Genomic DNA, 23,730 nt, shown 5'->3' with positions numbered 1-23,730 from the left:
AAACGCATGCAAATGTTTTAACAGACATATGAATGTGCCTAAATACAACACTTAACGTCACCTACACATTTTGTAACAGCTAATTTTTTTTTGATTAAGTAGACAGGGTTTCAGTGGTTTACCATCATCAAGACCCATCAGTACTTTCTGGATGAAGCTAGAAGTAAGAGTGAGTTTCCTGGGGTAGTCCAAATGCAATATATAGATCAACCCAAACAACAATGCATCGGCAAACCTGGGGCTATCACTCATCACATCTTCCACCACAATAGCAGTACTTGCAGGATTGAAATGAACTGGACTAGTCGTGCCTCTGTTGACCATGACAAGAGCAACAGGACAGTCTGTGATGTCTGGTTTATCTGACTCCTCCATCTGGAAGAAGCATAGAGGTTTAAGTTTAACTTAGTACATTAGAAGTAGACAATAGCATTTATATTGAAGATGAGTATTCCACAGGTCACTGCTTAAAAGGCAATTATATAGGTGAAAATTCTTGCAATGTATATAATTTAAATGCTAGGTACAGTACCTGCCATAAGTTTGGTAACATTACTTTTTTTATGCTTTTGAAAGAAGTCTCTTATGCTCACCAAGGCTGCACTTATGTAATCAAAATACAATAAAAAAAACATTAATAATATATATTAATAACTTTTCTATGTGAATATATAGTAAAGTGTAATTTATTCCTGTGATCAAAGCTGAATTTTCAGCATCATTACTCCAGTCTTCAGTGTCACATGATCCTTCAGAATTCATTCTAATATGATTATTTGCTGCTCAAGAAACATTTATGGATTATTATCCATGTTGAAAACAGTTGTGCTGCTTTACATTTCTGTGGAAATTGTGATACTTTTTCCAGGATTCTTTGATAAAGTTTAATGAACAGCATTTATTTTGTATTTATTAATTTTGTTTATTACATTTCAGAAATATAAATATTTTGTTACATAATGTCTTCATTGTCAATTTTGACGAATGAAAAACATCCTTGATGAATAAAAGTATAATTTTTTTTCTCTTTTTTTTAAATAATATTAATACATGTTTCTTAAAGGATTACTTCACTTCAAAATGAACCTTTCCTGATCATTTCCTCACCCCATCTCATCCAAGATGTTCATGTCTTTCTTTCTTCAGTGGAAAAGAAATGAAGTTCTTTGAGGAAAATATTCCAGGATTTTTCTGCACATAATGGACTTCAATGGGAACCAACGGTAGAAGGTCCAAATCAATGCAGTTTCAGAGGAATAGGGTATTATCTAGTGAAAACATCTGTCATTTAAAAAAAAAAATTACATTTATATACTTTTTAACCTAAATTGCTCATCTTGTGCTGCCCTGCGACAGCACTGATTGCGTAATCACGTTGGAAAGGTCACACTAGACATAGGTTGAAGTACCGCCCCAAGCGAACGTGCGAAGACTAATACAAACGGCATTTACAAAAAAAACACTTCCATCTCCAACTTCAAATTGTCCGTCATCGTTGTTTTACCTTTTTTTGCTAAAGGATATTTGTATTAGTCTTCACACAAGCACTTTGTAAACACGGGCGGTACTTCTGCTTACGTCTAGTGTGACCTTTACAACGTGATTACGTAATCCATTCTGTGTCACAGGTCAGCGAAGATGAACAACTTAGGTTAAAAAGTATATAAATGTTACATTTTATTTTGAAAATGTCCGATGGTTTGTCTAGATCAGACCCTATTCCTCGTCTGGGATCCTGCAGAGCCTCTGAAGCTCTTCCTCTGAAACTGCAGTGATTTGGACCTTCAACCGTTGGTTTCCATTGAAGTCCATTATGTGGAGAAAAATCCTCGAATGTTTTCCTCAAAAAACGTTCTTTTCCACTGAAGGAAGAAAGAAAGACATGAACATCTTGGATGAGATAGGATTGAGTTAATTATCAGGAAATTTACAACTAATTCTTTAAAGCTACACTGTGTAACTTTTTTAGTCTATTCTTAGCTAAAAACACTTAGTTCTTTCAAAAATATATGTGCTCATTAATGTATATTTACTTCTTTCAAGTAATAAAGTATTCTCGTAAGTTTATAATATGCCATTGAAAATACATAAGGTAATGGGATCTAACGGTGGTCGCCATGTTGCCCCTCCATCTTGAAAGTACATTAGCCAAAGAGGGACATACCCGTAAATTCAAGCTTCGCCTTTCGCGTTTTAACCGGTTTTAACACTCGATGGCACTGTACAAAATTCCCTACCTCGCGCATGTGCGCGTCAATTTGCTCAGACTTGTCTGGTGCATTCGCAGAGAGTTTTCATCTCAGCAGCTCCAGTAACAGAGTTATACGGAGTTTTCCTGGCTTGTTTATTCCTCAAAAGTCTGTTTTTCCTTGTGTGGTATTTCTGTGCGTTAATAACTCCGTAAGTAATAATAGTTATTGTCATTGTAGATGTGTTTCAGAGTGTGTCATCGCGTAATTCAGTTGATGTCACCAAGTATTTTTGTGTCAACATACAATAACGTAATGCTCACCTATTTGAATAATCATTCAGTTATTTTGTTATCAACAATGTTTATTCGTTTATAGAAAATATTTGCTTGTAATGTATGTTGATGGAAATATGTATCAGGTCTGATCGGCATATTAACAATTGTTATACAGAGAGCACACACTTTTGTAACCGGACACCGCTTGTTAGCAGCAGCAGCGGCAGCTCCGCTCCTTTTAATGCAGCTGTATTTAGCGCCTATATATGGTACAATAAGCTCTGGTTTACGGTTACATTATACAAATGTAACTTATTAGTATAGTTATACAGTTCTTAACTGTGTATCTTCTGTCATGTCATTATCATGTATATTTACCATCCTTATTTGTTCTCTCACAGAAACCACATTTATGTACATATCCACGCAAACCTGTTTATGCCTTGCAATTGGATGACTGAATAAACATTACTATCATCAAAGTTCACTCTGGATTAGCTGCAGTTCTTTCTAGCCGAATAATTAGGCCAGTTGAGTTCCAACCATCCCACTGCGCACAGAATATCCCACAGGCACCGTGACGAATGTGGACGAGGTCAAACTGGAAGCCATGTTAATCTTGGACTAAATCGGCCACCGTAGGAGTTGAAACTAAATCGGAATTGAGAGGAACAGAATCTAAAATTCACTGGATGGTCATATACCTTTTCACCGCTAGATGGGGGAAAATATCACACAGTGTAGCTTTAAAGGTGGGGTAGGTAAGAATGATCTAAAACACTTTGTTTTAAACACCAAATTTGTTAAAACTTTCTTTATATGTCAATACATAATTAAAATTTAAGTACTCTGAAAAAGAGAGTATAAAAATCGAGTGACTCTAGACTTTTTAATCTGCAATAAACACCGCTCATTATTTTCGTTCGGGCCGAAACAAGTGATTGGCTTGGGCGCCTGTCACTCTCTCTTGTTACCATGGCTACGGCCGCTTTTGCTCCAGGATCCGCCCACATGCACCCCAGTGTTGCCAAGGGCTACTTCAACACTGTTGCCGCGACTGTTTTTCATGTCCGCGGGTTGAAGCGACCCCAATTATGTGATATTTTGCCCCGGGATTTGCGAATTTTAGCAGGCAGCCCTTCCAAAAAGACACATATTTTACCGCCCAAATGCGATTTTTACCGGAGAAACACAATTGGGCTTGTTTTGGGCAGGTTTTGAGTAGCAATTGGGCGGATTTTGTTGTGAAAACCTGGCAACCCTGGCGCACCCGTTTGAGTTCAAGAGGCTGTATTTCTGCTGGACAGGTAATCTTTCATTTTGATTATACATTTTTTTGGTTTATGTTTTCATGAAGCATGTCTCACTAGCACACATAGCTGCCTAATATAGCTAACATAACATTACTTAGCATAAAGTTACAATGTTATACACTTAGCGAACCATTAGTAGAGATGATAAATAGGCTACTCAATATGCCTAGCTCAAGTTGATCGCTGTCGTGTTGAATTTCGCAAAATGTAACTTTAGATAACAAAATGCATGTGTAAAAGCTAGTACACCGCATCCAGGAACTTTTTTTAGAACTAAGTTAGCTTTAGCTACTACCCTCTGTCTAAACTCTTCTACCATGTTCACCGGGAACTTTACCTGCACGTTTATTTCGGCCCTTGGTTTGTTTTTATAGTGAAGCTGTTGTGTATCCGCTTAAGCCATTGACACAGCACTGGTTTGTGTGGAACTATTGAGAGCTCCATGAACCACGTGTTTGAATTTCGTATTAAAACTTTATTTTTAATTAAAAGCTTAGACTTTCTTTCATGTCAAAATCAATTTGGCGTGAGATTTACTTGAACAGAGTGAGTGCTTGAGACGGAGCCTGAGAGTTTGAGACTGAAAGCGTGTGTCTCACGCCAAATGCGTGAGAGCTGGCGTTTTGTAAGCTTGTTGCAAAAGCCGCAAAAAACATATATGGTCTTAAAGTATGTTGAAAAATCCCTAGCGCTTCTAACAGAATGCATCTCAGACACGCAAGTGTCCACTTCCTCTTTTAGAAGGGGAGCCTCACTTCTCAGAAAGCATGTGTACCAAAAAAAAAAAAAAAAAAAAAACACCGGTCACATTTTACAGATTTGTGGGTGAGTTCCAGCACCACTAGTTTTTGTGTTAATGTGTAACTACCATATTATGTGCTATCCTTGGCTACGCACATGTTAAAAAAGGTATGTAAAGTCCTAAACAAAACTGAAAAAATTGAATGTCAAGTCATTGGTTGTTAATTTTTTTGTCAAAAAATTAGTATAATAAGATATCAACAGTTAAATTCAACGCAGAATATAACAATATATTTTCAAGCAGTCAAAAAGGTGGACAAAACAGTTCTTTACACAATCTCATTAGATAACATGACAAATTAAGCATTTTAATGTTTTTGAAAGATGTCTCTCACTAAAGTGCTCACCGAATGATTAATTTGGAATAATAAAGCAATATTGTGAAATATTATTACAATTTAAAATAACCATTTTCTATGTGAATATATAGTAGAGTGTCATTTATTCCTGTGATCAAAGCTGAATTTATCATCATTACTCCAGTCTTCAATGTCAAATGACCCTTCACTAATCATTCTAATCTAATCTAATTTCTGATTATTATCAATGTCTGTATACTCTGTACATTTTTCCCATAGGAGTAAAACAGATCATAAAAATAAAAAGTCTTTAAAAAGCCAACACCATATTTTTGTCCACCTTTGGGGATAAATTAACTTCTCCAAAGAAGGGTTCGTGTTCAGAACTCGTGTTCCCAGGATGCATGGGTGATGTGCTCAATTCTTCTCAGATCGCGGTTCCAACACACAAATATAACCTGGAAAGAGAGAGAGGAGAAAGTTACACATGAGTGTCAAGTTGTTTTTAATCTCCAACATACAATAATTTAGAATATATATTTCAGTTTAAAACATTTTATGTGCTATTTACTTGATGGTAACAATATTACACATCATATTTTTGATTAGTTTTTAAGGCTTGTTTTTAATGGAATCTACCTGAATAAATAATGTAAATTCTCCTTAATTATTTAGTCTATGAAACAATTCATTTAATATTTTTAGTGAAATGTGCTTATTTATTTTAAGTTGACTTTAACAAAAGTGTATAAATTAGAGTGAATGGCAATGACCTGTTTGTATTTGACTTTGAGTTATGTTACAATTAATAGAAACAAACGTGTTACTGCACTGGCATTAGCAAAGGTAATGCTCATTGAACAAAGCAACATGCTTTATAATATTATCCACAACATAACCATAAGATCTGCTCTTCTGCACAATGGTAACGGTCAAAACTTCAACATAAAGAAACTCTTTCAAATGTCAAACATAACTGAATATTAACAGATGTTTCCCTTCACTCAAAAACACATAAAATGACACTTACTTACATGATTAACTCTCCATTTCCAGCCATATGCAAAGCATACTGGGAAACAATGGTGTCTCTAAATAAAACTGCACAACTGAGCTAATGCTCTTAAAATAAATAGCTCTTTTATTGTTTAAATTTTCTTTAAAAAATAGGAAAATATATATCTTGGTTTTATTAGTTGAATGTTCTCAATAATTTCTATACAACACTGAACCACAATTTTATTAAGAAAATAAACACAATTTATTTTGTGAAAATTATAAGACTCATGATTCATCTCATGTTTTACATCTCACATGGGACCACGTGATGTAGAGGAAGAATCTCAGTATATAAGTGACCTGCAGCACCGTTCGGAAACTGAAACGGAATGTAAGTACAGCATCATTTCCTTTTATGAAAGATAAGATTTGTAACAGACGCTCATTAAAAATTGCTCGTAATATAAAATAACTGGTTTCTGTTAAAATCTAAGATGTGATATCATCTCTCTTCATGTTCACTAAAATAAATTATTTTAAATGTTCAACTTCAAAAAATAAAAGATGATTTTATAGATGTTTCAGGCTTTATGGGATGCATTTTGCGCCTGTAGCATATTATAACAACATAATTTGGTAGTTACCCTATAGTTCACACAGTTCCAAAAAATTGCGATGGGTTAAATAAACGTAATAAACTGCAGATAAACGCACCAGTCAGGCGCGGACATGTTCAGCAAATACGCAGCAGTTATTACTTGAGTTTATTTCATATTGAATAAATAAATGTCCAATGACCCCCATAATATAATTAGGCAGTGATTAACCCCAAAGTTAATGTGGGGGCGGTAATAATTAACACAATGTATAGCCTATAATGCATCCAATGCATTTTGTAATAATACAGCACATTTTATAATTGAGCGTATTTGCCAGAAAAGTCGCACCGAGTGTAATTCACGGGTCATGTTGAGAGAGAAACACGCGAACGTTGCATTGTAGTATAATCTGCATTTTATTATTAGCATACATTCAGAAGAAAACCAGGGCTGGACTGAGGCTAAAATTCGGCCCTGGCAAATCCAGCCCATCCGGCCCATGAGTTCCTCTTGAATGTTTTAACTGGGGTTAGGGCCTTAAATTGGAGTAAATAAATAAATCTAGGACAGGGACAACTAATGATGAATATTATCGAATTTACTGCAAATGCAGATAACAAACGTAATATTGCACTTTTGTCACACAGAAATGCACTTGACAGTAAACCACTGATTTTGAGCTAGGATACATTAAAGTGAATTTACTGCTTTTAAAATCTGTCATCATTTACTCACTCTCATGTCGTTCCAAACCTGTATGACTTTCTCTCTTCCGTGAAACATAAACGAAGATATTTTGAAGAATGTTGGCAACCAAACCATAGGCTATACCATTGAATAGCCTATTGTATGGACAAAAAAAGACTCAAATGATTTTCTTTTATGTTACACAGACAGAAATTCACTGAGGTTTGGAATGACATTAGGGTGAGTAAATGTTCACATGTTTTGGTTGAACTACCCCTTTAAAAACAATAAAAAATGTTCGAGAGTTAACACCTAATTTATGTAACACACTGATATATCTATCTTTCATGAGGTTCTCATTGAAATAACATTTTGTTAAATTTCATTAGCTCTATTAAAAAGTTCATAAAACATTTCCAGAGAAGAATGAAGAATGTTTGTAACAAAGCAGATAGAGCAACTATTGACTACCATAGTATTTTTTTTCCTACTATGGTAGTCAATAGTTTCTCTATCTGCTTGGTTACAAACATTCTTCAAAATATCTTCTTTTGTGTTCAGCAGAACAAAGAAACTCATACAGGCTTGGAACAACTTGAGGGTGAGTAAATGATGACATAATTTTCATTTTTGGGTGAACTATCCCTTTAATGCATGGGATCCAGGCTTTAAAGCTGTTTTGTTGAATTATAATTTAATTACCCTACACTCAAAAAAAAAAAAAAAGGTTCTATATGGCACCAAAAATGGTTCTTGGTTTCGTAATCATAGGGGAATCTTTTTTAGTGCTATATAACACCAATTTTGGTGCTTCAGTGGTTCTTCGGCGGTTCTTTGACTAAGGTGCTATATAGCACCTCTGAAGAACCGCTGAAGAACCACTGAAGCACCAAAATTGGTGTTATATAGCACTAAAAAAGATTCCCCTATGATTACGAAACCAAGAACCATTTTTGGTGCCATATAGAACCTTTTTTTTTAGAGTGTAATGGCATTTTAACTGAGTTTAACTGTAGGTCAGTTTCATTTAACTGTATGGGCATGGTAGTCATAGGTAAAATCATGCTCCTCATTACCATAGGTATATGGTTTCGAAAATAAATAAATAAATAAATAATAATAAACTATTGAATTTGGTTGTGCTAGAGTGACAAGTTTGTAGTTGTGTGTATTGCTGTTTTCCAATTTACCTCGTGATCAGGCCCGTCGCGACAAGGCAGGCAAACCAAGCAATTGCTTGGGGCCCAAGCTGTCTCTTATGAGTAATATTAACTGTTTTTATTCATAGTAATATTAACTCTTATAGTATAACTTTAATAATAACTTTAATTTCCTCTAAACCTTTGTAAAATACTCCACACAACCACACTTATATATGACATTGGCCTTTATTGTCGATGAGTAAAGCAATACAGCATATATTACAGTTTTGACATGTATACATTATTGGCAACATTTAAACTCATGTAACAAACATTTTAGAAGTAAAAATTAAACATTTAAAAGTAATTCAAGTGTAATCGGGTAGGTTTAGTGTAGGTGTACGTTAAAGGTCCCATGGCATGAAATTTTCATTTTATGAGGTTTTTCAACATTAATATGAGTTCCCCTAGCCTGAATATTGTCCCCAAGTGGATAGAAATGTTGATCGGTGTAAACCCGAGTTCTGGCTGTCTTTCTCTGCCTTTGAGAAAATGACAGGCCAGACGAGCCAATCCTGAAGTCTCCTGTTATGACATCAGAGCAGGAACGGTTTCCTCCCTTTCCTCCGCCCAGAGAATCTGCCACGCCCATGCAAACGCTCCAGAGATCATGGGCTGTGAACGAGTGAACGCTGGCAGTTTCTCAGTGTTTGGATGTACAAATGAAAACAGAAGTCTTTCTTCAGTTCCTTCTGATCTGTGATCAGTGATTTCTGATGTGTAGCTAATTATTTATTATTCGTGCACACACTGCGGCTTCTTTCTCTCTCGACAGAACGGTGTTTTCGTGTTTTCTATCTTGTGAGTCAGTGTTTTTGTACGTCCTCGTCGAGTCTATCTGTTCTTAAATGTGCATACAGTCATGAGTTTCTGCTCAACATCAGCAGAGTCAGATCTTTAGAGATAAACCTCACACACGCCGAAGCTCGGCCTTCAACATCCCCGACCCCCAGTACTGCATCTGGCCCACAGCGGAGGAGCCAAACGCGGGGTGAGATTAAGCAGAAGGGGGTAAGCGTGAGGGTATCTGGGCTAGGCTAGCCAGTTTTCCCCACAATAAACTGGATTACATTCGATTACTGCTGTTGTGTCTTTGTTTGCGCTGTGTAAGTTACTCAATGCACGTCACTGGCGCTTTTCATATGATTGGAACATATCTAGAAATAATGCTCTAATCAATACTTACTAACTCGTTCATCTCGCTGTAATGGTACATTGCATGTGTTACAAAGTTTGTTGAAGAATGATGAAGACGGACTCGGTGTGACTGGGACTCGTGTTTATTCAGAACTCTCAGATACAGCACAATAAACTCGCGCTGACAGACAGTGCTCTCATAACTCAGTAGTTACAATAAATAACTTTGTTAGCAATCGCTCCGTCTCCGTGATGTCCACGGATGTCCGGTTCGCGAACAATAATGATGAAGACAGACTCGGCGTGACTGGGACTCGTGTTTATTCAGAACTCTCAGATACAAACACAATAAACTCGCGCTGACTGACAGTGCTCTCATAACTCAGTAGTTACTATAAATAACTTTGTTAGCAATCGCTCCATCTCCGTGATGTCCGGTTCGCGAACGAATCATTCTTTTGAATCGGTTCTTTTTAGTGAACCGAACCAGTTCACCAAATCGGACTGAATCGTTCTAAACGGTTCGCGTCTCGAGTCAGCGCTGATCCATAATTTACTAAAGTTACTAACTTTCTGACATGAGTGACAGCCCCTCCGACTAGAAATAAACGAATAACCTGAAGTATATTCTAGTAACTACAACAGTTCACCCTGAACTGAGACATGCTGAGAGAACTGATGAGAAGTGAACTCAGGTCCGTCTCTCTGGCAGGAGCTCGTGCCTGCTCGTGCCTCGTAGACCTTGTTAAACCACGCCCCCTCCGCTCATTTCAAATGCAAAGATGTCAGCCAATCACAACAGTGGGCGTTTTTACTGAAGTCTCACAGCAGACACGCCTCTTGAAGCAGGGCATTCAGCCACAGGGCAAACAGCAGTATAGAAAAAATGCCTTTTATTTCTAAATTATAACATTTTATGATGTAAAAAACATACTAACAATATAAGTACACCTCAGGAAACACTATAAAATGATAGAAAAATGCTATGCCATGGGACCTTTAAAAAAACAATGTCACAAATGTCAGATTGACGCTTTTGGCGCCACCCAGTGGACAATTCACTTTGAAACTGCAGTGATATGTACATATTGGTACGTATTTTGGGGTTTGCCAGAGGTACATTTTCATCAGACCAAAATGCTTAGATGTGAAAGATGGGTTTATACATCACCAGAGTTATTTTTAGGAACATAAATAATAATAATAATAATTATTATTATTATTAGGCCTACTATTGTTATAAATAACACTCATCATCACCATCCAGATGGACTACAAATCATTTTATTAATATATTTGATGCATGAAACAATAATCAGAATGGTAAAAAGAGAGAAAAAAATACAGCCATACTAATACAGCAAACAATAATCATGGACAGCTTGTCTAAGATTGTTTGAGAGTAAAATAACCTGTTGTAAACCACCGCTCACTTCAGCACTTCAGCAGACACGCGACCGCGCTCGTGTTAGGTGCAGGAGCCAGGTGCGTTCTCTGCAAGACGTTCTTCTAACCATAAATATCTATGGTTCTAATAACGTGCTGGTCTAACAGAACAGTCACTGACAGACGCGCGTGATCATTTGGTTGGTTGGTTAACTTTATTGTCCCCAAGGGGAAATTCTGCTTGGGCACAGTGCAGTGTTGCTTCATAAATAACATCACAAAAGACAACACAAATCACAAGAAAGAAGAGGGAGAAAAAGAAAAAAAAATCTAATAAAATGCTGAAGTGTTCACATATTTGTTGTACACACCTCTATTTTACATCGTTCAGCAGCTTAATAGAGGCTGGCACAAATGATAATTTTAGGCGATTAGTTTTACATTTTGGTACACGGAGCCTTCTTCCTGATGGCAGGGTTTCATATTCAGGAAAGAGGGGATGTTGAAGATCTGATTCATAATTGTCTGATCATACAGGCTCTGTATAGGCTCAAAGTCTCTCCTCCCTATAATTTTCATGGCCGTTTTGTGCATGTTGGCAAGCTTGTTTTTCAGCTTAACTGTTAGGTTGCCAAACCATGCACTAATTCCATATCTGATGACACTCTCTAGTATTGCATGGTAGAAGATCATCATGGTCTGACTGCTCACACCATACAACCTTAGTCGCCGTAAAAAATAAAGCCTCTGCTGCAGTTTATTGCACAGGTTGTCATTTCTGTGTTCTTGCTCCACTTCATCTGCCAGTAAACGCCTCGCTTTAATAGCTCTGCTGTCCCCATGTTTCCAACACCTGGCCCCGCCTTGATGCGATGATTGACAGGGCGGGGCGGAGACTTGATCGGCTCGGATTGCATTTTCAATTCCACATTGAATTTTGCTACATTCATTGCGGGACATATAATGAACATGCAATTGCAAGTATCTTAACTGTGAGTGTAAATGCAATTAAGAAAAATAACATAAAAATGATAATTTTGCTACAATTTTTGCTTGGACATGTTAAACACATTTAATCATTTCTGTAATACATTTTCATTTTCATTTTGCAACTTATAAAGCGTTAAAATATATGTTTAAATTATATGTTAAAACTAGTGTATGAAATAGCAAATGTAAATTATTTTATAATATTATTCAATTTGAATTATCATTTTGCAACAAATGTTGCACACATGGTATGTAAAATGTAAATTTAAATACTGAAATGCATTGCAATTTTACATATTGCATTGCAAATTGAATTCTGCTACACATAAGCTTCCATAGGGGGGACCGTCTGCAAAGTGCAAAACCCGAAAAGCGTTACCAAAAAATAGCAATAACTATGTTACACATTGTGTCTCCAAATTCAGTTTACACATCAATGCTCTCCTACTACAATATACTAATACAGTATACAGTGTAATGCCATCAAAATCAGTAAGCAATTATCATACAATGTGTAAAGAATAGGGCTATAGGCCTACTTTTCTTTGTGCTATTACTTGTATTATTTTTATGTGCTGTTACTTGCCAAACTAAGCGTTGTAGTATAACCAGCAGTAGAGCGTGATGTGTGAACTGAGTTCCCTTTCGAGGGAACTCGCACTGCGTCGGAACAACGAATTTGGGGATGCTCCCTTAGCAACAGCGTGTCTGAAGTATGAATGAAACTATTCCAATCCTGATTGGTGTTGCGTCATGACGTAGTATGTGACGGCATACCCGGAAGATACATAAGGGGAGCCGGCGCATAGTAACGGCAGTTATCGCTCTTCAGCATAGCGCTCTGTCTACCAAACTGTTTGTCTGGTGTTGTTTGTCACAAAAAAGAATATATATATATATAAAAGTGAGAAGTATGGCGACTCCGGGCGGGCAATACAAGTGTTGTGTGCACCCATGTCCCCGTTATATGTTGGGCACGGACACACATATGCTTTGTGTACAGTGCCTGGGCGTGCAGCACACTAGGACGGCTTTCGAGATAAGCTGCCGCTCAGGGTGCTTCGCTCGCGGCTGGCCGTGTTCGATGAGGCCGGCCAGCCTCTTGAGCCCCGTGGATCGGTCCCGCATCCGCCGAGGCGGTGCGGCGATGCCGGTCATGGGGCTCACAGATGGACGTGTCAGCGAGACTTGGGACTGCTGAGGCATCTTCCCAGTCTTTGTCTGACAGTTCAGATGTTCTCCCTCCCCGCTGCGCTGCGGCTTCTTCCCCCGGGGTGGAGGATCCGATGCTTGAGCGGTCTGGTTCTGAGGAATCAGACGTGCTCAGCATCGAGGCAGTTGAAGTTATAACGAGAGCTCGCCACTTCTTAATGCAAGATTCAATCTCACGTTGCCGAGGCAGCGTGCAGGTTACGGATCTGCAATTAAAATGACACGCGATCGTTGTGCATGTGATACTGGTTGGGTGCGAGGCATTCAGTCAGCTCCTGAGGGTGCTGGCTGTTTCTCATTGAGAAATATCTCGACGCGTAGTACGCCTTTTGGGTGTTTCAGCCTCGCGCCTGTTGACTTTCTTCTCGAGGGAGGAAAGCCAATTGTATTATAACTGCTCGAATCTCGCGTTGCTGAGGCAACGTGTAGATTACGAGACCGTATAAATACTTATTAAATCAGTATCGTCTGGTGATTATGGCTGCATTTAATTCTGAGGAATTCAAATGGAATATTATCTGACTTTGAGGAGTTAGATATTTTTATTCAGCCTATTCAGACCATGTTTCACTGGTTGGGTGTTTATGGCTGCATTTAATTCTGAGGAATTAAGTGGCATTTTATCTGACTTTAATAAGTTAGATATTTTTAAATCAGCCTGTCATCCAAAGTGTGTGTCACTTGTCTGAAGTTTCATCTAAGAGTGGGAGTATAACATGCATGGGCAGTTCCTGAGGGGGCTGCTTTCAGGCATTGTGAGGTTTGCTCCTACTTGGAGCCCTCAGGAAGTTGATATTGTTCTTGCCTCCCTGTGGCCTGCGGGACACATCAGTTTTCAGCAATTGCTAATCACAGTGTCCGCCCTAGTTGTTGCGGCCCTGTCAAGCTGCTCCCTTAGATGAGGCCCCTGCTGGCCTCGAGCGATCGAGGTCGCCTCCCCTGTGGAGCTTTTGGGAATCGATGTTGTTTTCGTTTTCTGTACAAATTTTGTTAAGTTTAGCCGACAAAAAATAATACTCTGCTTTACTTGAAAATTTTAAGGCAATCAGTTTCCTCACTTTTTCTAAGTAAAGTCAACTTAGACGGCGGGAGCACAACATCGATTCCCAAGAGCCTCACTCACGACCCCCTGAAGCAGCTGACCGGCAGGGAGCAGTCGAGATTGATTCTCAGTGCGCGAACGCGTTCGCTGCCATCTGCAGGTCTCTCTAGAGGCGGATGGAGCAGCGTGCGTTTGCAGGAAAACGATGTTAGCAAAAATAATGTTAAAAAAATCATTTGACATTAAATATAGTTATGTTATACATTATTAATTGACAAATATTATATACATATATATATATATATATATATATATATATATATATATATATATATATATATATATATATATATATATATATATATATATATATATATATATATATTACTTCCCTTCTTTTGAAATTATACAACTATGATTTCTTGTTGCATTGCTGCACTAATAGGAAGTTAATTACTATAATATGAATGAAGTTCCAAGTGTCCAACCAAAGGGAACACTAATCACAATTATGGTGAGAGGAAGTGGAGGAAATGAGTGAAAAGTCTATACAAAATTGCCCCACCTCAAAAACACTTTGCCTGTCCGCCTGATAATTTTTTTGCTTTGGCAAAATGGTACTCAAACCAGTCAAGTAATTTTTACTTGAGTTTTCTAAGTAACGAAGGCATAGCATGCAAATAGTTCAGATTACTTAATTGTTTTAAGTAAGTTCAATAAATTATTGGACATTAAGTAAAGTTTACTAAAAAAATCAAGCACGGCGGTGTGGGTATTCTCGTTCCCATTTGCATAAGCTTATGCAGCATTGAGAGTTTTTGAAAGAGAACACTTGGGGTTACTTGACTGTAACCCTGTTCCCTGATAAAGCGGAATGAGATGCTGCATCGCAAGGCCGTGCTGATGATGCTCCAGGGCTGGTCTTCAAACAAAAGAGATCTGCTGGCTACAGCTGGAGCTCTTCTATTTATAGCCTCGTGTAGCAGGTGCGCCTATGACGTCACCGGACGAGGCTATACATACCTCTGGGTCAATTTCATTGATACGACACTTACCATTTGCATAAGCTTATGCAGCATCTCGTTCCGCTTTATCAGGGAACACTTTATCAAGTGTTTCTCCAGTCTTACAGATAACAGACCAAATTGTTAAATTTTTACTTCGAAAATGTTTGTTATATGAGTTTAAATTTTGTAAATAAGTTGTAAAATATTGTATACATATCAAAACAGTAATATATGCTGTATTGCTTTACTCATCGACAATAAAGGCCAATGTCCTGCATAAGTGTGGTTGTGTGGAGTATTTTACAAAGGTTTAGAGGAAATTAAAGTTATACTATAAAAGTGAATATTACTCATAAATAAAAAAACTGTTAATATTACTCATAAATATTGTTTTTTAAATGTTTTCCCCCAGCTTCTTCTACTCATTTTTATTTGTTAATGTACCAAATGCAGTTACTCAGATCTACTTAATTTTTTTTATACTTACATTTACTCAGTTCATACGATGTATGTAATTGATTTCCCTGCTTTAAAATTTACTAAATTTTAGTGTAAAAATGCCAATTTTATAGGCTTTTAAAATAAAGTTAATAATAAAAGCATCATTATGAACTAACATTAACAATGGACAAAAGTTTTTTTGCCCACTCTCTGACCCCCTGAAGGCCGCTGTGTAATTCACCTTCTGGCTAAGAAACATTTAAATAATCCTATGAATGCATATAAAAAATGCAGAATCAAATTAATTGAATCGCATCAAATTTTAATGTGAATCATCTCGAATCAAGACCAAAGTTTCAAAGCCCTAATAATTTTATAGAAATTATTCCAGTTACATATTGTATTTTCTGAGGCATGTTTTAAACCAAACAGAACTGTTCTGCTTTCAGTACACGGTTGAAGAACTCACTGCACACATTTTTGTGTAAAACTACTAAGGATGGCTGATAGCAAAAGCAAGTATTGGCTTATTTCATCACACATATTTGAAAACAATACCAGCCATCAATGTGATCTTTTCAGTCTTTACAAATATACAATGTTTTTTTTCTCCAGTGGCTATGTCCCAGTGGAGCCCAGACTTTGTACAAGATCTTCTCCCTTCTGCCGAAAAGACAGCCCTTCTCTACAATCTCTCTTACCTGTGCCTGGCCAACTTCCCCAACCTGGAGAGACTCCTCAGGAGTCGGGCTGTGGAAACCCAGCTTCTGTTCGGATCCTCTGATGCAGCCATGCTGAAAGTATGTTTCACATTTCTCTTGATTTCAGTGTTTTCATCTTTGTCACCTAGAAAAAAATATATATTACATTTGTGTCAATTCACCAATCATGAAGGGTCTGTAGTAAATAGCTTTTAGATAAAATTTTCGCCCTTCACTGGAAATAAATACATAATGTGTCATGATATCATAATGTTTTTTTTTTACATTTTAGGTAAAATCTTTTATAACCTAAGAGTCTGTACACATCATCATGGTTTGATATGCTTCTTATAAATGTTAAATTAATTTTCTTACATTTTTATAACTTTATTATAACAACGGATAATGCCATGGCATTATGAACAGCATTTCAGGAAGATTTACAGGACAAATACAGGCAATAACAGGCAATAGTTCTGAATGTTTCGTCGTTTTTAAAGTCTAAGATTTTTTATCTTATGTCTTTTCCTTCTCACAGTGTATTTTTACCAGTAAAAACCTGGTCGAGTCGCTGTTTCCCATGTTGGTGGCAGCTGTGGAGAAAAACAAGCCGCTTTTGGCAGTCAAATTCCTAGCAAAAGCACGAGAATGGATCAAAGACATTATCAAGGATGTAGACAGGATAGTGGAAAAGTAAGAACATTTTCCTCATGAAAACATATTTCAAAAGAAATTTAATTTTTCTTCTACATGCAGCTGCTATAATCAGGCAAAAGTATGAACATGTTTTAAGCTAGTTACACCAGCCCATTGTTATTAAATGCTATTTTCACTGCAACATTTCTTCAACATTGTGTAGGTATGATTTACATAACAAAGATGTAGCATCGTCCACCAGTGATGTTATCCAGGAAAAACAAGAAACAGACAAAAAGATTACAAAACAAGACCACGAGTTGAAGCAGACTGAAAAAACTGTGGATGATCTGAACTCTAAACTCCAAAAAACCACAAAAGAGCTTGAGGAAACTGAGGAAAAGATAAACAGCAAAAGCCAAGAGATTCAAGAGTTTGCCAGATCCATATCCCAAACAAGTAAAGGCCTCGGCATCTTCGCTGCAATCGTGCCATTCATTGGGCCTATTGTTAAAAGCATTTATGATGCTGTAACTAATCCTAAGGATGTTGCACAAATTAAGGCTCTTGAAGCAGAATTGAACCGCTTCATCGCTGACAAGACTGTTCTGAAACAGAAAGAGTGGCAGCTCGAACTCCAGCTCATTGATTGGCAGATGAAGGCTGCCAAAGACAGTTTTGACAAGAGTGAGTCTGTTTTCTTTCATGTTTAAAGTATAAATGACAAGCCATGCCAAGATTCAAGTCTAGTTTAACACAAGGAGTGAAAGTGTGGCTTGTTGTAACATGTATTTCCTCTCTGCAGATTCCATACCCGACCCTATCCATCTAAATGAAGTTCAGAAGAGCTTGTCAAAAATTCAGGCAATTCTGATTCAGCTCAAAAACTTCTGGGAGAGTGTTGCTCAAATACTGGACCACCTGGAACAAAAGACCTTTGTTGGAGAAGATCTTATCGACCTTGCCGAACTAAAAGATGAATTTCTAGAATCAATCAAAACAGCCAAAGAGGTAAAATTCATGTTTACAAAAACATATCCAGTAAGATATTCTAACATGTTTTATTTGTACCCAAGGGAATGCTGGGGGGTTCCCTCATAAATGGCAGTCTCCTTTTGTCCAGCCGTTACTAAGGTTTCATCTGAAAGTCTAATGTGACTTGTACATGTTTTAATTCCTCAGGCTTGGAACTGTTTTGGTGAAGGCTGTAAAAAAGCTTCTGTCCTCTTTAAGCTCCAAACCAAAGATGCCTACAAGTTTCTGGAGGTCAGTCCTTCCTCTCTCTCTGAGGTGGAGTGGCAAAAAGAGTACGAAAGTGTAAAGGAACGACTGGAGAATATAAACCCACCACCGCAATGTGTGACATCTTCTGGTACAGCTGCCATTTCTGAATGATCTACAGAGCACTGACACGCACAAGTGCCTCATCCTATATATTTTCTGTCTCATGATGCTGGGATGATGATGTTTAGCTTCTTAAATACTCTACACTGTAAACCCGAATGTTCATATTAATTAAATAGATTAGGTAGTGTATACTCAAAGTTTTAGAAAAAGTTCTACTAACTTAATTATTTCAAGTTGGTGTAACATGGTCTTCCTTTTGAGTAATTTCAACTAATATTTTTTGATTAAATGGAACTTTTTTGTGAATAAGTAAGCATAACTTAAAAACATGAATTAAGTACAACTTAATAGAATTAAGTAATTACATGCTAAGAATGATGAAGTCCTGTTATTTCTGTTGTTTCAAATAGAGATGATTTAAAAATAAACTTAATTTATATAGCACATGCTAAAATACAATAAAATCTCAAAGTGCTTAACCAAATAAGTAAAATCCATCATAACAAATAAATTACAACCATAGTCAATTAAAATAATGGTGACATGATTCATGCCGCAATGCATTCTGGGTGCATCATGCAAACTCATCCCTGGCTCCCATAATGCATTGCGGCATGAAGCGTGTCACCATGGTTGAGATTCATAGGCTAATTCTTGATGTCTGTGTGTGAGTAAATCTCACAGGAGGTCAAAGTACTTAACATACAATCTATTTTATAACTTATTCAGCTTTTCTGATTGAAACCGTGCCGGATCTCAATTGCCTCAAAATTTAAAGTTTGAGTCACATGTTTTTAAGTAAACAAACTCAACATATTTTACTAACGTGTACTTAAAGCAATGACAACACAAAGCAATACAAATTGAGTTTTGTTAACATAAAATGGTGTGGTTGTGTACTTATTTTTTAAAGTTCTGTGAAAACTCAAAACTTTGTTATAATAACTGAAAATAATTGAGTTGCCTTAACAGAAAACTGTAAGTCATATTAACTGCAAATATTTAAGTTTAGCTAAATGCGCACTTTAATTTAATTGTTATCAAAAGGTATAAGTAACAGGTAATCCAACCTTTTAAGTTCTGGAAAATTGTGACTTTTAAGTTATCCAACTTAAAAAATTTGAGGCAATCGATTGCCTCAATTTTTTTGAGTTCTGGGAACTTATTCGGGTTTACAGTGTACTAGAGTTCTGTATTCCCTTCTACTTAATGCCTAAACACTCTTTATATGTACTCCTCTCCATATGTATAATCTCTTTATGAGCTCTTGCAAAAACACTCTTAGCTAAAGAAATGGATAAAAATGGATGAATGTTTCTCTGAATAAAGTTTGATAACATCATTATTGACAACTGTTTTTCTTTTAAATGATCTTACATGTCGGATATTTTTATGTCTGTAGTCATTGATTTAAGTTTCTGCAGCAATTTTTTTTTATATATTGTTATACATTTTTCAATAAAGGATATGAAGGATAAAAGTAAATCAGTGAATGCTTTCAGACAGCAATATTATTCTCACATGGCCCCTAGGGGTCAGTGTTTCCTAACTCAACAGGTTGTGAAAGTTAAACTAGGATGAATGTGAAATGTTTCACTTTTCAAGAATTGTCCATATGCAAAATATTAAAATGTTGATTGATCTGTTATGAGGACAAAACATCCGAAATCCTTGTCCTTGTGGGGAGTTTTTGTTGGTTTTGTTTCCCCATGGGGAAAACAGCTTATAAAATTTGTATGAAATGCAGAAAGTTTTCTGTGATGGGTAGGTTTAGGATGTGTATACAGTATACACATGTACAGTATAAAAATCATTATGGAAAGTCCCCATAAAACGTGAAAACACAACTGTGTGTGTGTGTGTGTGTGTGTGTGTGTGTGTGTGTGTGTGTGTGTGTGTGTGTGTGTGTGTGTGTGTGTGTGTGTGTGTGTGTGTGTGTGTGTGTGTGTGTGTGTGTGTGTGTTGAAAGAAATCCATCAGACCCTCACAAACAGAACTTGTTGCTTTGTGACGTGTGAGTTGTTGTTGCCATGGTGAATTTAAGGAATGGAATCCCTCTATAAGGCTCTTTACCGCTCCATCTCTGTCCTGCTCCATCGCTGGTACAGGCTCTTTAACATACACTGTAAAATCTGGACAAACAGTTTTATAGAAAAGAATGTCTTAGGCCTATTGGTCACCAGCAGTCACATGAAAAATCTGACTAATATTGATTTATACCACTGGTTTGGCCATGGGACCCACATTTTCACATGGTCATTAAGGCGCGACCCAAATTTATTTCTCAAAAATGGTTGACATACTCACACTCACGTCCCAATTTTTAACATACACATGGTATTCTTATTTATTTATTTATTTTTTATTGTTTTAAATCTGTAGCACTTTGAGATTTTGTTTAATGTAAAGTGCGTTACAAATAAAATGTATTATTATTATTATTATTATTATTATTATTATTATTATTATTATTGTAAGAATGTCGCTAACACTGATGAATAAATAGTAAGGTACGTCTAAACAGTCCCAAACTAATTTTTCATAATACAATATAAAGTTATTAAGTTTGTATGAGCCACCACAGTCATAGAAAAATATCGAAAATAGCACAAAGTGAAAATAAAGGGGTATTTTGGGTTAAGGTTACAGAAACTATAGTTTCCTAAAATACACAATACTAGCACAAATTAAAACACAGACGCTGATCTTGATGAATAGAATGAGAATCATACACACGACATACCAGTTACATAATGTATCGATATTTTTGTGGTAATTGATTTACTAGCTCATTTGCTCATATAGTGAGTGACGTGATATACATCGTGCGCTTCCACATTTGCGCGCGCAATTGAAGAGCGACGTCTGACAGGACAGGAAAGTTCGTTTTTTTCAGAGGTGAGAGACTTTTTATTTCGAAACAAGATATAAAAATAACGTTAGAATAATGACACTAATCTCATCTGACAGCAGATAATAAATCAGGAAAACGCGTTTTTCTCGGCGAACTTGATGCTGCCTTCACGTGCTATTGGAATTATCGTAAATACGAGTTTCGTAGGTAAAAATTGCACATGAACGCCCTCTGATGACGTGTTTATCACTGGGAAGTTCGGAAATAATTTTGATACCCCAATTCCCGAGATGGGCGTGTCATAAACTTTAAACATGGTGGCGGGGAGAACTAGATTGCTGTGGCAGGTGTGGTTTTATTGTTTTTTTTCCCCAAAAACAGCTAGGTCGTCTTGTCTTGAAATTAATGTAGTACATTTTTACATGTAAGAGTAATCATATGAAGCCAATTGTATGTTTGGTACACAGCGAAAATAGCCTGCATTTGACTGAAATTACAGAATCAGCAGAAAGGAATGTTTATATGTTTGTCGGTGCATGGGAGACTACATATAGGCCTAATGTTGGTTTTTAATAAGATTTTCCCAATAAATAGGCAAGAATAACCTGGTGTCCACCATGATTCCTGTTCACTCCGACAACAAAGCACTTTAATGCAACAAGCTCGTAATCACAACTTCTAAAGTGGGAATTGGGAAATTTCCGATAGCACGTGAAGGCAGCACTATCGGAATTATCGTAAATATGAATTTCCTAAGGACATGAACGCCCTCTGATGTCGTGTTTACCACTGGAAAGGTCGGAAATAATTTTGATACCCAAATTGCCGAGATGGGCGTGCCATACACTTTAAACATAGAACTACTGCTGTGACAGGAAGCTATGATTTATAATTTTTTCCCTCAAAACAGCCAGATCGTCTTGTCTTGTCATTAGTGCATACATTTATACGAGTAATCATTTGAAGCATATTGTGTTTTATACACAGCAAAAACAGCCTGCATTTGACTGATATTGTATTGACAGAAAGCAGACTATCTGGATAGCATTGTAAATGTTTATGGTTGTCAGTGCATACGACGCTACATTTTGTTTTTAATAAGATTTTATCAATAAATAGGCAATAATAAACCTGGTGTCCTCTATGATTCCTGTTCATTCCGACAACAAAGCACTTGAATGTAAAAAAGCTCGTAATCACGACTTCTGAAGTGGGAAGTAGGAAATTTCCGATAGCAAGTGAAGGCAGCATTAAACCACAGCGTTCGTCTTTTTAAAATAAAAGTCTCGCATCAGAAACAAATCGGAATTACATTTTGTTGCTGTTTCTTTCACAATTTCATTTTATTAGAGTCTGAAAAGAAAACTTTCTCAACTTGTGACTCACAAGTCCATTTTATGGATGCTTGTTTCTGCCACAGAATAAAACATTACAAAGGTAATTGCCACTTTTCCCACCTCACAAACTCTTGACCTTTTTTCTCATGTTGCACGTTTTTATCTCGCAATTCTGTATTTTTTCCTCAGAATTGTGACATATAAACTTGCAATTGCGAGTTATAAAGTCAGAATTGCGAGATATAAAGTCGCAATTAAGTTACCTTTTTATTTTTAATTCTGTGTGGAGGAAACCTAAAAGTGGTCTTGCGAGTCACCAGTTGAGAAAGTTTTCTTTTTAGACTCTAATAAAATAAAATTGTATAAAAAATCTAAAGATAATGTACAAGTATGTAACAAAATATACTTGTGAAAAGTATATATATTTTATACAGAATTTGTTGGTTATGTAGTAATAGTGTAAAAATGTATAATTGCAAATAGACAAATCTTTTTGTATTATATATATATATCATTAATGTAATTTTATATATATATATATAATGTGTCTCAGATATATATATATATATATATATATATATATATATATATATATATATATATATATATATATATATAATTCTTTCTCTTTTTTTTTACCACATTCAAAAGCAAAAATGCTGTCTGGTATTGTAAATAAAAATAAGTTGGTAAGATTTTGATCATATGTATCAAAGCTCTCTTTCTCCAGCCGTCTCTTGTTGGTTTCCACGGGAGACCCTGCAGGTGAATTGTGGACTGTTTGCAGAGAGATTCCAGAATGGAGCTGTTTGCGCAAGGAGCCTGTTTCCCGCTCATGCTCAGCCCATACAGGACAGCTGGATCCATGCGTTTGCGGATACAGCATCCTGAATCCTGGATGTTCTCGGGTGATAAGCCCCGTCCATGGATACATCCTCTCACTTACGGATTTCAAGGGTACTCAGTTCATCTCACAATGTGGTTACCATGGCAACCGGTATAAACACACAGTATTCTCAGTACAAAATTATTACACATTCATATTCAAAACACTTCAGCAGGTGCATCTCACGAAAACTCGTCAAACGTTATGAAACATTATTGAACCTTGAAACAATCTGTTTTTTATCAATACCATTTTGACTAATACAAAAATTAGTAAGATCCTAAATTATCTAAATTTAGAAACAATTTTAACTGATACCTGATTGAGAACAGTTTATCTTTTAAAATATAAAATAGTAAATATAAATAATATTTTAAAAATAGTTTT

At 36.5% G+C, this 23,730-nt stretch overlaps 1 protein-coding gene across 1 annotated transcript; it reads left to right on the top strand.

Annotated features, from left to right (window-relative positions):
* Window positions 1–6,194: 6,194 nt before the first annotated feature.
* LOC307120027 (uncharacterized protein) lies at window positions 6,195–18,314 on the top strand (the record flags this gene model as incomplete). The annotated part of the gene is made up of 6 exons (XM_079806853.1): window positions 6,195–6,270; window positions 16,198–16,382; window positions 16,822–16,976; window positions 17,143–17,606; window positions 17,725–17,930; window positions 18,102–18,314. 6 exons carry the CDS (start codon window positions 6,195–6,197, stop codon window positions 18,312–18,314), a joined length of 1,299 nt encoding a protein of 432 aa, XP_079662979.1.
* Window positions 18,315–23,730: the final 5,416 nt, after the last annotated feature.

Source organism: Gobio gobio, assembly GCF_949357685.1.
Source record: "Gobio gobio genome assembly, chromosome: 23".
NCBI lineage: Eukaryota > Metazoa > Chordata > Actinopteri > Cypriniformes > Gobionidae > Gobio > Gobio gobio.
The sequence above is the reverse complement of the archived record's forward strand: the minus strand, read 5'-3'. Positions and strand labels throughout refer to the sequence as shown.